At 66.4% G+C, this 12,930-nt stretch overlaps 1 protein-coding gene across 1 annotated transcript; it reads left to right on the top strand.

Annotated features, from left to right (window-relative positions):
* Positions 1-234: 234 nt before the first annotated feature.
* INSRR (insulin receptor related receptor) lies at positions 235-11,988 on the top strand. Its single transcript, XM_054182572.1, is given in 23 exon segments — positions 235-328; positions 2,303-2,854; positions 4,328-4,640; positions 4,734-4,876; positions 5,022-5,166; positions 5,273-5,487; positions 5,565-5,691; positions 5,841-5,883; positions 5,885-6,080; positions 6,160-6,327; positions 6,413-6,602; positions 6,730-6,771; positions 6,881-7,146; positions 7,297-7,433; positions 8,294-8,459; positions 9,188-9,296; positions 9,437-9,507; positions 10,340-10,569; positions 10,671-10,781; positions 10,907-11,066; positions 11,151-11,280; positions 11,391-11,525; positions 11,730-11,988. Coding segments are annotated over 23 exon segments (4,002 nt in total).
* The last annotated feature ends 942 nt before the right edge of the window (positions 11,989-12,930 follow it).

Genomic DNA, 12,930 nt, shown 5'->3' with positions numbered 1-12,930 from the left:
GGGCCTGACAGTTGTCAGGCTAAATATTTTGCCTAACGGCAGCCGAAAACAAAAGTGAAGGGGCCGGAGGCTGCCGACAAGGGGGCCGTGGGGGCCACCCTTATCCCGGCGTGCCGCGGGTGCCCGGCCGGACACGGCGCGCGAGGCCGGACACGGAGCAGCAGCACCCGAGGAGGAGGGACGGGGACGGGACCCCCCCCGCCAAACCCCGACTCCCAGGGGTCCCGCTCGGGGATGGGGACGGGGGCGCCGGGTGCCCTGCGGCTGGGGGTGACGCTGCTGCTCCTGGGGCCCCTCCCGCTGCCCCCCGTGCGAGCCCCCTCCGAAAGTAAGTGCCTGGAAAGGGGTGGTGGTGGTGGTGGAGGAGGGGGGGGGTCACTTGCTTGGGGGGCAGCTATGGGGTGGGGTGGGGTGGGGGGGGGTGCTTTGTTGTGATGCCCGTGGGGGCTTGCAAGAGCCGAACGCCACGGCAAAGCTCTTTGGGTGCTCCCTGCCTCAGTTTCCCCCCCGTACGCTGCGGACCACCCCCCTCCTCCCCCCGTATAGGGCAGGAGGGGCAGAGTGTGGCCCCCCCCTCTCCAGTTGCTGGGATGGGAAGAGGGGAGCGGGGGGGCTCGGCCGGAGCCGGGGGCATCGATCGCTCGGCCCCGCTGGGAGCCAGGATGGCGGAGCTGCTGCTGGGATGGAAAATGGCCAGGGAGGGGGTGGCACGGCGAGGAAGGGGGGGCCATGGTGGGTCCCGGTTCTCACGGTCATGGCGGGGGGACGCCTGGGGCCTGCTGGCAGCCAGGGGCTGGGGGCACCGGGGGGCTGTCGGGCCGTTCTCCCTTCCCCTCTCCCCGCCGCCCCCTGCCTCAGTTTCCCCAAGCACCCAGGGGGTGTTCTGGGGGGGGAGTGTGTGTGTGTGTGTATTGGGAGCGATGGAGGAGGGGGATGAAGCATCCCAATGTGTCCGGAGCTGCCCTGGGGGATGCGCCTCGCTGTGTCCGCTCCCACCTGGGACCCCCGTCCCCCCGAGGACGTGGGGTCCCCTCCCGCGGCAGAGGGACGGGGTGACTTTGCCAAGGTCGGGGAGGGTGGTGATGGCGGCGGGGGGGGGGACGGGACTGTAACCCCTGGGGCCGGTGCTGCACCCACAACCGGTCCCGCGGGAGGATGGAGGGGACCCCCATGTCCTCGCTGGGGGGGACGGACGGACAGAGGGGACCCAGGGCTCCCCCCCGGCTGGCAGCAGCCCCCTGCAAATGGCCGGGCCACGGTGCCGGGTGTGACCAGCGCCCGTGGTCCCGGGGGTGGCCAGGGTGACCGCGGCTAATGAGTGACGCCGGGAGGGGAAAACCATCCCTTCATCAGGATCCGGCCACGATCCGCAGGCTGCGGGCAGATGGGGGGCAACCATGCGCCCGGACCCCCACCGGGACCGAGCCCGGTGCCATGGTGCTGGCCGGGGGGGGGGGTCCCCGTGGCGCAGGCGGCCGAGCCGGGGTGCCGGCGTTGCCCGGTGTTTAGGGTACGCGCCGAACCCGGCGTGTTTACAGTAAATCCTCGTTGGGATCCCAGCGGCTTCTTTCCGCCATAACAGCGTCAGGTTTCAGGCCGGGGGGATGCTGCCAGGGGGGCTCATCCCGGATTTTGCGTCCCCGCCGGTAACCGGGGGGCGGGAGATGCTCCATCCCCTGCTGCCCCCCCAACTCCCACGACGCTCCCGCTCTCTGCCAGGGTCCGGGTGGAAAAGCCCCCGGGATGGCAAACCGTGCCACGGGGGTGCCCGTGGTAGCCCTGCGTGCCGCGTTAGCCGCCGTGCTGGGGAATTAATGGGAATGGCCTTGCGGGAGGTGCCGGTAACCACGCATCCGTGGAGGGGTTGGCGGGGTCGGGGGGGGAAGATGTTGTGAGCTCCCCACGGCTCGGGGAAGGGGAAAAGCCCTCTGCACCCCCAGCTGAACCCCCAAACCCCCCGGGGCTGGGACACGCGTCCCGTGGGGTGAGACGGCAGCCCCGGGCAGCCAGACCTCGTTAGCATCACGCCTCGTCACGCCGAAGGACGCGTCGTGCCCCGGGGAGCCGCGGCGCGTCGGCTGCCTGTCAGACCCGCTCGCGTCTCCCCACCGGCCCAAACCCATCGCGGCCACTTTCGACAGGCAGCGCAGGGACATCCAACCCCCCCGCCCCCCAGCCTCCCCAGCCCCGGCATCACCGCGGCGCCAGCTGGGGGATCCCGGGGTGGTGGTTTTGGAGGTGGCGGGGGGGGGGCAGCTGCCCCGTCCCCGCTGCCCATGGGGTCCCCATCTCGTCACCCCAGTCTGCGGTAGCATGGACATCCGCAACGACGTCTCCCAGCTCCAGAAGCTGGAGAACTGCTCCATCATCGAGGGCAACCTGCAGATCCTCTTGATGTTCACCACGGGCGCCGAGGACTTTCGGGGGCTCAGCTTCCCCCGCCTGCTGATGATCACCGAGTACCTGCTCCTCTTCCGCGTCTACGGGCTGGAGAGCCTGCGGGATCTCTTCCCCAACCTCTCCGTCATCCGCGGCACCAACCTCTTCTTCAGCTACGCCTTGGTCATCTTCGAGATGCCCCACCTGCGGGACGTGGGGCTGCACAGCCTGGCCCACGTCCTGCGGGGCTCCGTCCGCATCGAACGCAACCAGGAGCTTTGTCACCTCTCCACCATCGACTGGGGGCTGCTGCTGCCCGACGCCGTGGACAACACCTACATCGTGGGCAACAAATTGGCCGAAGAGTGCGCCGACGTCTGCCCGGGCATCTTAGACGTGGAGAAACCCTGTGCCCAGACCAGCGTCAACGGGCAGCTGGATTATCGCTGCTGGACCTCCAGCTACTGCCAGAAAGGTGGGTTCTGCCCCACGGTCGTGCCGGGACGGTGCTGGTTTGCACCGTCGGCTCAACTGGGAGGGCGCTGGGGAAGGCCGGTGGAGCCGGGAGGGGATGGCAGGCCGTGGTGGCCGTTGCTCCCCCGCCGCCGGCAACGTGGTGGGGGTAAGAGGATCCGCACTGTATCACCCTCCGGAGGAGAGGCCGGCTCCCGGCTGCCGTGTTTTCCCAGCGGCGAGGTAAATACGGGCCCCTCCCGGGCTTGTTTGCTGTAAACGGGAGTTGGGAATGGAATATGTACTATAAACACAGATCCTTATCGGGGCTGTGACCCCGGCTGCCGGCCTGGCACCCGGCCGCTGGTACCAGGCTCACCCCATCCATCCGTCTGTCCCACCGGCTGTCCGTGCAGCCCTGCATCCGCCCGTCCGGCTGGGCACACGGCCACCCCTCAGCCCACCTGTCCAACCGTTTGGCCATCCGACCGTCTGTCCGTCCGTCCGTCTGTCCGTCCATCCATCCATCCATCCATCCATCCGTCCATCTGTCTGTCCCTGCATCCCTCTATCCCTTCATCCCACTATGCATCGCTCCCTCCATCCCTGCATCCCTCCCTCCCTCCCTTCCTGCATCCCTCCATCCCTCCTTCCATCCCCGCATCCCTCCACCCATCCATCTATTCCTTCATCCCTCCATCCATTCCTCCGTTCCTGTGTCCCTCTATCCATCCCTCCCTCCATTCCTTCGTCCCTCCATCCCTCCTTCCATCCCTGCATCCTTCCATTTCTGCAACCCTCCATCCCTCCACCCCTTCACCCATCCCTCTATTCCTTCATCCCTCCATCCCTCCCTCCATTCCTGCATCCCTCCATCCGTTCCTGCATCTCTCTATCCATCCCTCCCTCCATTCCTGCATCCCTCCCTCCATCCCTCCACCCATCCCTGCATCTCTCTATTCCTTCATCCCTTCATCCCTCCATCCCTCCACCCATCCCTCCATCCCTCTATTCCTTCATCCCTCCATCCTTCCCTCCATCCCTCCACCCATCCCTCCATCCCTCTATTCCTTCATCCCTTCATCCACCCATCCCTCCACCCATCCCTCCATCCCTCTATTCCTTCATCCCTCCATCCCTCCCTCCATTCCTGCATTCCTCCCTCCATCCCTCCCTCCATTCCTGGATCCCTCCCTCCATTCCTGCATTCCTCCCTCCATCCCTCCACCCATGCCTGCATCCCTGCATCCCTCCATCTCTGCATCCCTCCATCCCTGCATCCCTCCACCCATCCCTCCATCCCTCCACCCCTCTCCCCTTGTCCCCCCGGAGCCGGAGGATGTCGGTAGCCCCCCCCCAGCCCTTCCCACCCTTTCCCTCTCCCCCCAAGCGGAGCCTGCCTCGCCCCCCCCCAACCCCTCCGTGCTGCTCCGGGGTTGGGATGTCTGCGCCCAGAGGCTTCTCCCGGCCCACGCCGCGGGCTCTCTCCCCGCAGTGTGCCCGTGCGGCGCGGGCTCGGCGTGCACGGCGACGGGCGAGTGCTGCCACGCCGAATGCTTGGGGGGTTGCGGGCGACCCCGCGACAACCGGGCCTGCGTCGCCTGCCGCCACTTCCACTTCAACGGCCACTGCCTGCCCTCCTGCCCGCCCCGCACCTACGAGTACGAGGGCTGGCGCTGCGTCACCGCCGAGTACTGCGCCAGCCTCCGCAAGGTCTCCCACAACCCCCGCGACGCCTCCAAGTTCGTCATCCACCAGCGGCAGTGCCTCTCCGAGTGTCCCTCCGGCTACACCCGGAACGACAGCAGGTACGGCGGGGTGTCCCCCCGACTTCCCCGCCACCGGCGCGGTGGTGGCGCGGTACCCCGGCTCACGGCCCGTCCCCGTCCTCCCGCCCGCAGCATCTTCTGCCACAAGTGCGAGGGGCTGTGCCCCAAGGAGTGCAAGGTGGGCACCAAGACCATCGACTCGACGCGGGCGGCGCAGGAGCTGGGGGGCTGCACCCTCGTGGAGGGCAACCTCATCGTCAACATCCGCCGGGGCTGTGAGTGACGGCCCCGGCCCCCCCCGCAGCAACCCACCTCGGGGGTGTGGGGTTGAGGAAGGGGTGGGGGGTCTTTTCCCTCGTAGGGTGAGTCAATGGAGGGGTGTCCGCCCTCCCCGTGCTCACGCCCGCGGGTTGTCCCCAGATAACCTGGCCTCGGAGCTCCAGAGCAGCCTGGGGCTCATCGAGACCATCACGGGCTTCCTGAAGATCAAGCACTCCTTCGCCCTCGTCTCCTTGTCCTTCTTCAAGAACCTCAAGCTGATCCGCGGCGACTCCATGGTGGACGGGTGAGGACGGGACGTGGGTTCGGGGAACACGGACGTGGGTTCGGGGGGACACACACAGGTGGTTTTGGGGGTGCCCACCGCCATCCATCCACCTCTCCTCCTCCAGGAATTACACCCTGTACGTCCTGGACAACCAGAACCTGCAGCAGCTCTGGGACTGGAGCCACCACGTCCTCTCCATCCCCGTGGGCAAGATGTACTTCGCCTTCAACCCCAAGCTCTGCCTGGCCGAGATCTACCGCATGGAGGAGGTGACGGGCACCAAGGGGCGGCAGAACAAGGCGGAGATCAACCCCCGCACCAACGGGGACCGGGCGTCCTGTGAGTACGGGGACCGGGGCGGGGGACAGCCGGCAGTGCCGCCACCCCCCCGCCCGAACTCTGCCACCCCTCCACAGGCAAGACCCAGACCCTCCGCTTCATCTCCAACGTCACCGAATCTGACCGCATCTTCCTCAAGTGGGAGCGGTACCAGCCCCCCGAGTACCGCGACCTCCTCAGCTTCATCGTCTACTACAAGGAGTCGTAAGTGGTCCCCGTCCCCAACTTGTCCCCACGGCGGAGGGCTTGGGCACCCCATCCTGTGGCATCCTGGTGGGCTGCTGGACCTCTATGGGGGGTCGTGAGGCCGGGAGGGGGTCCCAGGACCCTCCCCGATGCCCAGTGTGGGGCAGACCCTTCCAGAACGTGTCGGAGTACGTGGGGCAGGACGCCTGCGGGGGCGCAGAGCTGGAACATGCTGGACGTGGAGCTGCCGCTCAGCAGCGAGCAGGCGCCGGGGGTGGCCCTGCTCAACCTGCGCCCCTGGACCCAGTACGCCATCTTCGTCCGCGCCATCACCCTCACCACCGCCGAGGAAGGACGCAACTACGGGGCGCAGAGCGAGGTGGTCTACATCCGCACCATGCCGGCGGGTAAGGGGCTTGGTGAGGGGGCCGGGGATGCCGGCGGCGGCCTCCCAAAAGAAGGACTGACGCCCTTGTGTCCTCCCAGCCCCGACGGTGCCCCGGGATGTCATCTCCATGTCCAACTCCTCCTCCCACATCGTGGTGCGTTGGAAGCCGCCCACGCAACGCAACGGCAACATCACCTACTACCTGGTGCTGTGGCAGCAGCTGGCTGAGGACATGGAGCTCTACGTCAACGACTACTGCCACAAAGGTGAGGGCAGGCGGGTTGGGGATGGCAGCCGGGGGACACTGGTGGGACGGGGACACCGCCAGCCCTGCCCCATCTCCGCCCGCAGGTCTGAAGCTGCCCACCAGCAGCGCGGACACCCGCTTCGGGGACGGGGACGGCCCCGAGGTGGAGCAGGACGCGGAGGAGCGGTGCTGTCCCTGCCGCCCCGCCGACGGGCAGGTCCGCATGGAGGGTGAAGCCGAGTCCTTCCAGAAGAAGTTCGAGAACTTCCTCCACAACTCCATCATCATCCCCAGGTGCCATCCGCGGGAGTCCCCACGTCAAGGGGGGAGGTCCCGCAGGCTGGGGGTGTGGGTCTACCCCGGGTTGGGGGTCTGGTGGCTGCTCCTGGCAGATCCTTTAACCGATTTCCCGCTGTCTCAGGCCACCCTGGAAGGTGACATCCATCAACAAGAACCCGCAGAGGTGAGCGGGGACCACGCAAGCCTGGAGGGTCTCTCCTCCCCTACTCCATTTTGGGGGACAATCCACTGGGAGACAAGTCCCCACCGCCTCCTCTCCCCACCTCCCGCAGGACGCCAAAGCGGCGCAGGGACGTGGTGGCCGTCACATTCCCGGCCAACGCCTCCTCCATGGAGCCGCCGGCCCCCAGCCGCGCCGGGGGCGAGCCCAAACCAGACTTCCAGATCTTCGAGGACAAGGTGGTGCGCGACCGGGCGGTGCTGTCGCGGCTGCGGCACTTCACCGAATATCGCATCGACATCCACGCCTGCAACCACGCCGCGCACACCGTGGGCTGCAGCGCCGCCACCTTCGTCTTTGCCAGGACCATGCCGGAGCGTAGGTCCCGGCAGCTTCCTCCCTCCCAAACCCCGCCTTGACGATGCTGGCATGTTCCGGGGTCCTGGCACCTTCGGGATGGGGGATTGGCAGGGGGTTGGGATCTGGGTGATGCCCCCAGGAGCTGAGCCCCCCTTTTCCCCTCTCCAGTGCAAGCCGACAACATTCCCGGCAACGTCACCTGGGAGCCGGCTGGCAAGAACAGCGTCCTGCTCCGCTGGGGAGAGCCCAGGAACCCCAACGGGCTCATCCTCAAATACGAGATCAAGTACAGCCGTGAGAGCGAGGTGAGGACCCCCCCCGCAGCACCCCCTGCCCGGCCAGGTCTGGTCTGGTTACAGGGGCACAGCTGCCACCTCACCCCATCCCATCCCATCCCATCCCTATCCCCATCCCATCCCAATGTTCCCATCTCATCCCCGTCCCCAACTCCATCCCCATTCCATTCCATCCCATCCCATCCCCATCCCAACCCCATCCCATCTCCATTCCATCCCATCCCATCCTCATCCCAACCCCATCCCATCCCATTCCATCCCTATCCCCATCCCAATGTTCCCGTCTCATCCCCATCCCAGTCTCCATCCCCTTCCGAGTCTTACCCATATCCCATCCCATCCCCATCCCCTCTCCATTCCATCCCTATCCCCATCCCCATCCCCATCCCATCCCAGTGTTCCCATCTCATCCCCGTCCCTAGCTCCATCCCCATCCCAGTCTCACCCATATCCCATCCCTATCCCCATCCCATCCCATCCCATTCCATCCCATCCCATCCCATCCCAATGTTCCCATCTCATCCCCATCCCAGTCTCCATCCCCATCCCAGTCTCACCCATCTCCATCCCATCCCCATCCCATCTCCATTCCGTCCCATCCCCATCCCCATCCCATCCCAATGTTCCCATCTCATCCCCATCCCAGTCTCCATCACCCCCATCCCATCCCCATCCCATCCCAATGTTCCAATCCCATCCCCATCCCCAACTCCATCCCCATCCCAGTGTCCTTCCCCATCCCAGTCTCACCCATATCCCACCCCATCCCACCCCTTCCCATCCATCTCTCTCCCCCAAGGCTTGTGCATGCCTGGGGAGGGGGTGGGGAGGTGAAGCCCCCTTTGCCACCCCACCATTGTCCCCTCCAGGAGGTCACCACCGTTGTCTGCGTGTCCCGTCACCGCTACTCCAAGTACGGAGGGGTCCACCTGGCTCTGCTCCAGCCGGGCAACTACTCTGCCAAGGTCCGGGCCACCTCGTTGGCCGGCAACGGCTCGTGGACGGGGCTCGTCAAGTTTTACATCCTGGGGCCAGGTACCCACAGGGGACAGGGGGGACACCGGCAGGGTCCCTGGCCGTGGGGCCAGGAGCTGGGGGTCAGGGGGTGCTGCTGGATCAAGGCACTGAGGAACTGGGGAATGCTGGGGAGATGGGAGGCTGGGGACGCTGCTGGGCCGGGATGCGGAGGATCGGGGGATGCTCCTGGACCAGGATGCTGAAGACGACGGGCGCTGCTGGGATGAGAAGACACTGGGGACCAGGGGATGCTCCTGGACTGGATAGATGGGGATCAGGGGATGCTGCTGGGCCGGGATGTTGTGGATCAGGAGATGCTGCTGGAGTGGGATGTTGAGGATCAGGGGATGCTGCTGGGCCAGGATGCTGAGGATCAGGAGATGCTGCTGGAGTGGGATGTTGAGGATCAGGAGATGCTGCTGGGCCAGGATGTTGAGGATCAGGAGATGCTCCTGGAGTGGGATGTTGAGGATCAGGAGATGCTCCTGGAGTGGGATGCTGAAAACGAGGGATGCTGCTGGGTTGGGAAGCTGGAGGACCAGGGGATGCTGCTGTACCGGGGGATCTGGAGGACCGGGGGACACTCTGGGATGGGGACACCCAGCCATCAGTGAGTGCTGCTGGTCAGGGGCGCTGGGGACTCCCCCTCTCTGGCCCGATGGTGGTGGTGGTGGGACGAGCGTCCCTGTAACGTGTGGGGCGGGATGAGTGCCCGGCCCTGCCCCACGGCCACCTGCTCCCGGCAGCCGAGGAGGAGTCCGGCAGCTTCTACGTCCTGCTCACCGTCACGCCTGTGGTCCTCATGGTGCTCATCTCCTGCCTCGCCGTCTTCGTCTTCTTCTACAACAAGAAGAGGTAGCGATGCCCCCCTCCCCCCCCCGCCAGGGCTGGGCTGGGGCCGGATCCAGCTGAGCCAGGGCCGGGGAAGGGTCATGGGGAGGTGGCAGCGTGCCCTTGTCCCCCCTTGTCCACTGAGCCATGCCCACCCCTCGCAGGAGCAACGACGGGTATCCCAGCGGGACGCTCTACGCCTCCGTCAACCCCGAGTACTTCAGTGCCTTGGACAGTACGTAGGGACGGGTGGGGGCGTCCCCGTGGGGTCTGCTGCGCCCTTCCCTTGCTGGGGCCATACTGGTGGGGCTGGGGATGGGGCTGGGGCTGGGGTTGGGGATTGGGATGGAGGTGGGATGGGATGGGGATGGAGATGAGATAGGGATGGGGATGGGGATGGAGTTGGGGTTGGGGATTGGGATGGGGATGGGATGGAGATGGAGATGGAGATGGGACAGGGGTGGGGACGGGGATGGGGATGGAGGTGGAGATGGAATAGGGATGGGGATGGAGATGGGATAGGGATGGGGATGGGGATGGAGATAGAGATGGGGATAGGGATGGAGGTGGAGATGGAATAGGGATGGGGATGGAGATGACGATGGAGATGGAGATGGGATAGGGATGGGGATGGAGATGGGGATGGAGATGGGGATGGAGATGGAGATGGAGATGGAGATGGAGATGGAGATGGAGATGAGGATGGAGATGGAAATGGGATAGGGATGGGGACGGGGATGGGGATCAGGAGGGAGATGGAGTTGGCGTCGGGGATTGGGATGGAGATGGGATGGGAATGGGGATAGGATGGAGATGGGATATGGATGGGGATGGAGATGGAGATGGGATAGGGATGAGGATAGGGATGGGGATGGGGATGGGGTTGGGCTTGGGGATTGGGATGGAGATGAGGATGGGGATGGTGTTGGGGATGGAGATGGACATGGGGACAGGGATGGGGATAGGATGGAGAGATGCGGATGGGTATAGAGATGGAGATGGGGATGGAAATGATGACAAGGATGGTGATGGTGACGGTGATGGGGCGATGCCCCCTCGTCCCGCAGTGTACATCCCCGATGAGTGGGAGGTGCCGCGGGAGAAGATCACGGTGATCCGGGAGCTGGGACAGGGCTCCTTCGGGATGGTGTACGAGGGGCTGGCGCTGGGGCTGGTTGCCGAGGGCGAGGAGACCAAGGTGGCCCTGAAGACGGTCAACGAGTTGGCCACCATGCGGGAGCGCATCGAGTTCCTCAACGAGGCCTCCGTCATGAAAGCCTTCAAGTGCCACCACGTGGTAAGTGGGCGGCCGAGGGGGGAGGGAGGAGACACGGGGGGGGGTGGGGTGGGGGTCTGGCTGCTCATGTGCCCCTCCATTTGCCCCCCCCCCCCCCCCAGGTTCGTCTGCTCGGCGTCGTGTCCCAGGGCCAGCCAGCTTTGGTCATCATGGAGCTGATGACACGCGGCGACCTGAAGAGCTACCTGCGCTCGCTCAGACCTGACGCCGAGGTGAGGGGCTGGCCAGGTGCCGCAGTGCCCCAAGGCCAAAAGGGGCACCCACCTTCTTCCTGGAGGGGTCCCGGTGTGTGTCGTCGTCCCCCGCTCCCAGCCCCGACTCTCTGTGCACGGTGCAGAACAACCCCGGGCTGCCGCCGCCGTCGCTCAAGGACATGATCCAGATGGCGGGGGAGATCGCCGACGGCATGGCGTACCTCAACGCCAACAAGTTCGTGCACCGGGACCTGGCCGCCCGCAACTGCATGGTCTCCGAGGACTTCACCGTCAAGATCGGAGGTGGGTGGGCTCGCTGCCAGCCCCGCATCTCCCGCTGCTCACGCCTTCCTCCTCCTCTTCCTCCTCCTCTTCCTCCTCCGCCAGATTTCGGCATGACCCGGGATATCTACGAGACGGATTACTATCGGAAAGGGGGCAAGGGGCTGCTCCCCGTCCGCTGGATGTCCCCCGAGGCCCTCAAGGACGGCATCTTCAACACGCAGTCCGACGTCTGGTGGGTGTCGGGGTGGGGGGACTACGCCGGGGGGGTGGGATTTGGGGGGATTTGGCGGGGGGGGGGGGATTTGAGGGACGTCCCCCGGCTGAGCGGCGACGTGCCGGCAGGTCCTTCGGGGTGGTGCTGTGGGAGATCGCCACGCTGGCCGAGCAGCCCTACCAGGGCATGTCCAACGAGCAGGTCCTGCGCTTCGTCATGGACAACGGCGTCCTGGAGCGGCCCGAAAACTGCCCCGATAAACTGTGAGTTTGCCGGGGGGGGGGGGGGGGGGGGGGGGGCGGGGGGGGAGCCCCCCCTGTCCTGCTGCGGGAAAGGCTTGACACCGGGAGAAACCGGCACCGAGCCCACGGCCCTGGCCTCTGGGCTCTGCAGTGGGGTGGCCGCGGGGGTGCCGGGGCCCCCCCCAAAACCCAGCGCAGCCCCCCCCCCCCAACTCTCTCCCGCAGCCACGAGCTGATGTGCCGGTGCTGGCAGCAGAACCCCCGCCAGCGCCCTTCCTTCGTCCAGCTCCTGGAGAGCATCAAGGACCACATGGCCCCCGCTTTCCGCACCCTCTCCTTCTTCTACAGCCCCGAGAACCGCCGGCGGGGTTCGGCGGAACCCTCCGACCCCGAGACCGAACAGGGCCCCGGGGAGGACGAGCCCCCCGCCTCCCCCCTGCCCAACCGCAAGGACGGCGGCCGACTCCCCAACGGGACGGCCTGACCCCCCCCCCCACCGACCCCCGACCCCCGCGGGGGGCCTCGGATCCACGCCGGACTCTGCACCCCCCACCCTGCTCCGGCCACCCCCCCCCCCCCCGCCCCACTACTGGGACCCCCCCCCCTTGCGTTATTTATTGCCTGGTTGGGGAGGGGGTGCCTTGGGGAAGGGGGTGGGGGGGCAAAGCGAGGATGCTCTGTGGGGGTGCATTTCCCCTGGGAATAAATTGGGGTGCCCCAAGTCGGGGGGGAGGGAATTACCACCAAAGTCTTTCCCTATTTTTTTTTTTTTTGGGGGGGGGGGGGGTAACGGGGGTCTAGGTTTAGGGAAGGGGATTTTGGGGTTCAGGGCCCGCCCCCCCAACCCGGCAAACAGGTCAGTAGCGTGACACCCCCCCCACCCCCCCGCATTTTACAGGTGGGGAAACTGAGGCACGGGGCAGCCCTGCAGTGGGACATGCCTGGGGCCACCCTCATGTGCCCCCCCACCAGTCCCTGCACTGGGACCAGTGTCAGAGGGGTGCTGGTCTGTGGAAGGGGCTTCGCTGTCTAATCCGTGGCTGTGGGATGAGCACGAATAAAGGGGGTTGAAGCTCAGCCGTGGCGCTGCCTGGTTTGTGGGGGTCACGGGGGGGCGGGGGGAAACATGGGGCTTTCCAGCCGCTCCCCCCGCCGGCCCCATCCGCTTCCTGCACGCCCCGGCTGCGGCTTTGCCCTGTGGTGCCCGAACCGGGGGCGTTTCTGGGGAAAAACGTCAAAGCAGCGGAATCCGGGAGGAATTCGGGCTGCGTGCGGCAGCCACCAGCCCGCTCTGCCGTGGGGGGGGGGGGGCGGGGGGGCCACACTGCTGGGGGGAGGGACGACAGTGGGGTCCCACAAGGAGGGGTCACCCCAGGAGGGACCGTGGCCCCACGGGTGCCACTGAGGGTTGCTGGGCCTGGGGCTG

The sequence above is a fragment of the Rissa tridactyla genome, chromosome 23 (assembly GCF_028500815.1).
Source record: "Rissa tridactyla isolate bRisTri1 chromosome 23, bRisTri1.patW.cur.20221130, whole genome shotgun sequence".
In the NCBI taxonomy this organism is placed as follows: domain Eukaryota; kingdom Metazoa; phylum Chordata; class Aves; order Charadriiformes; family Laridae; genus Rissa; species Rissa tridactyla.
The sequence above is the reverse complement of the archived record's forward strand: the minus strand, read 5'-3'. Positions and strand labels throughout refer to the sequence as shown.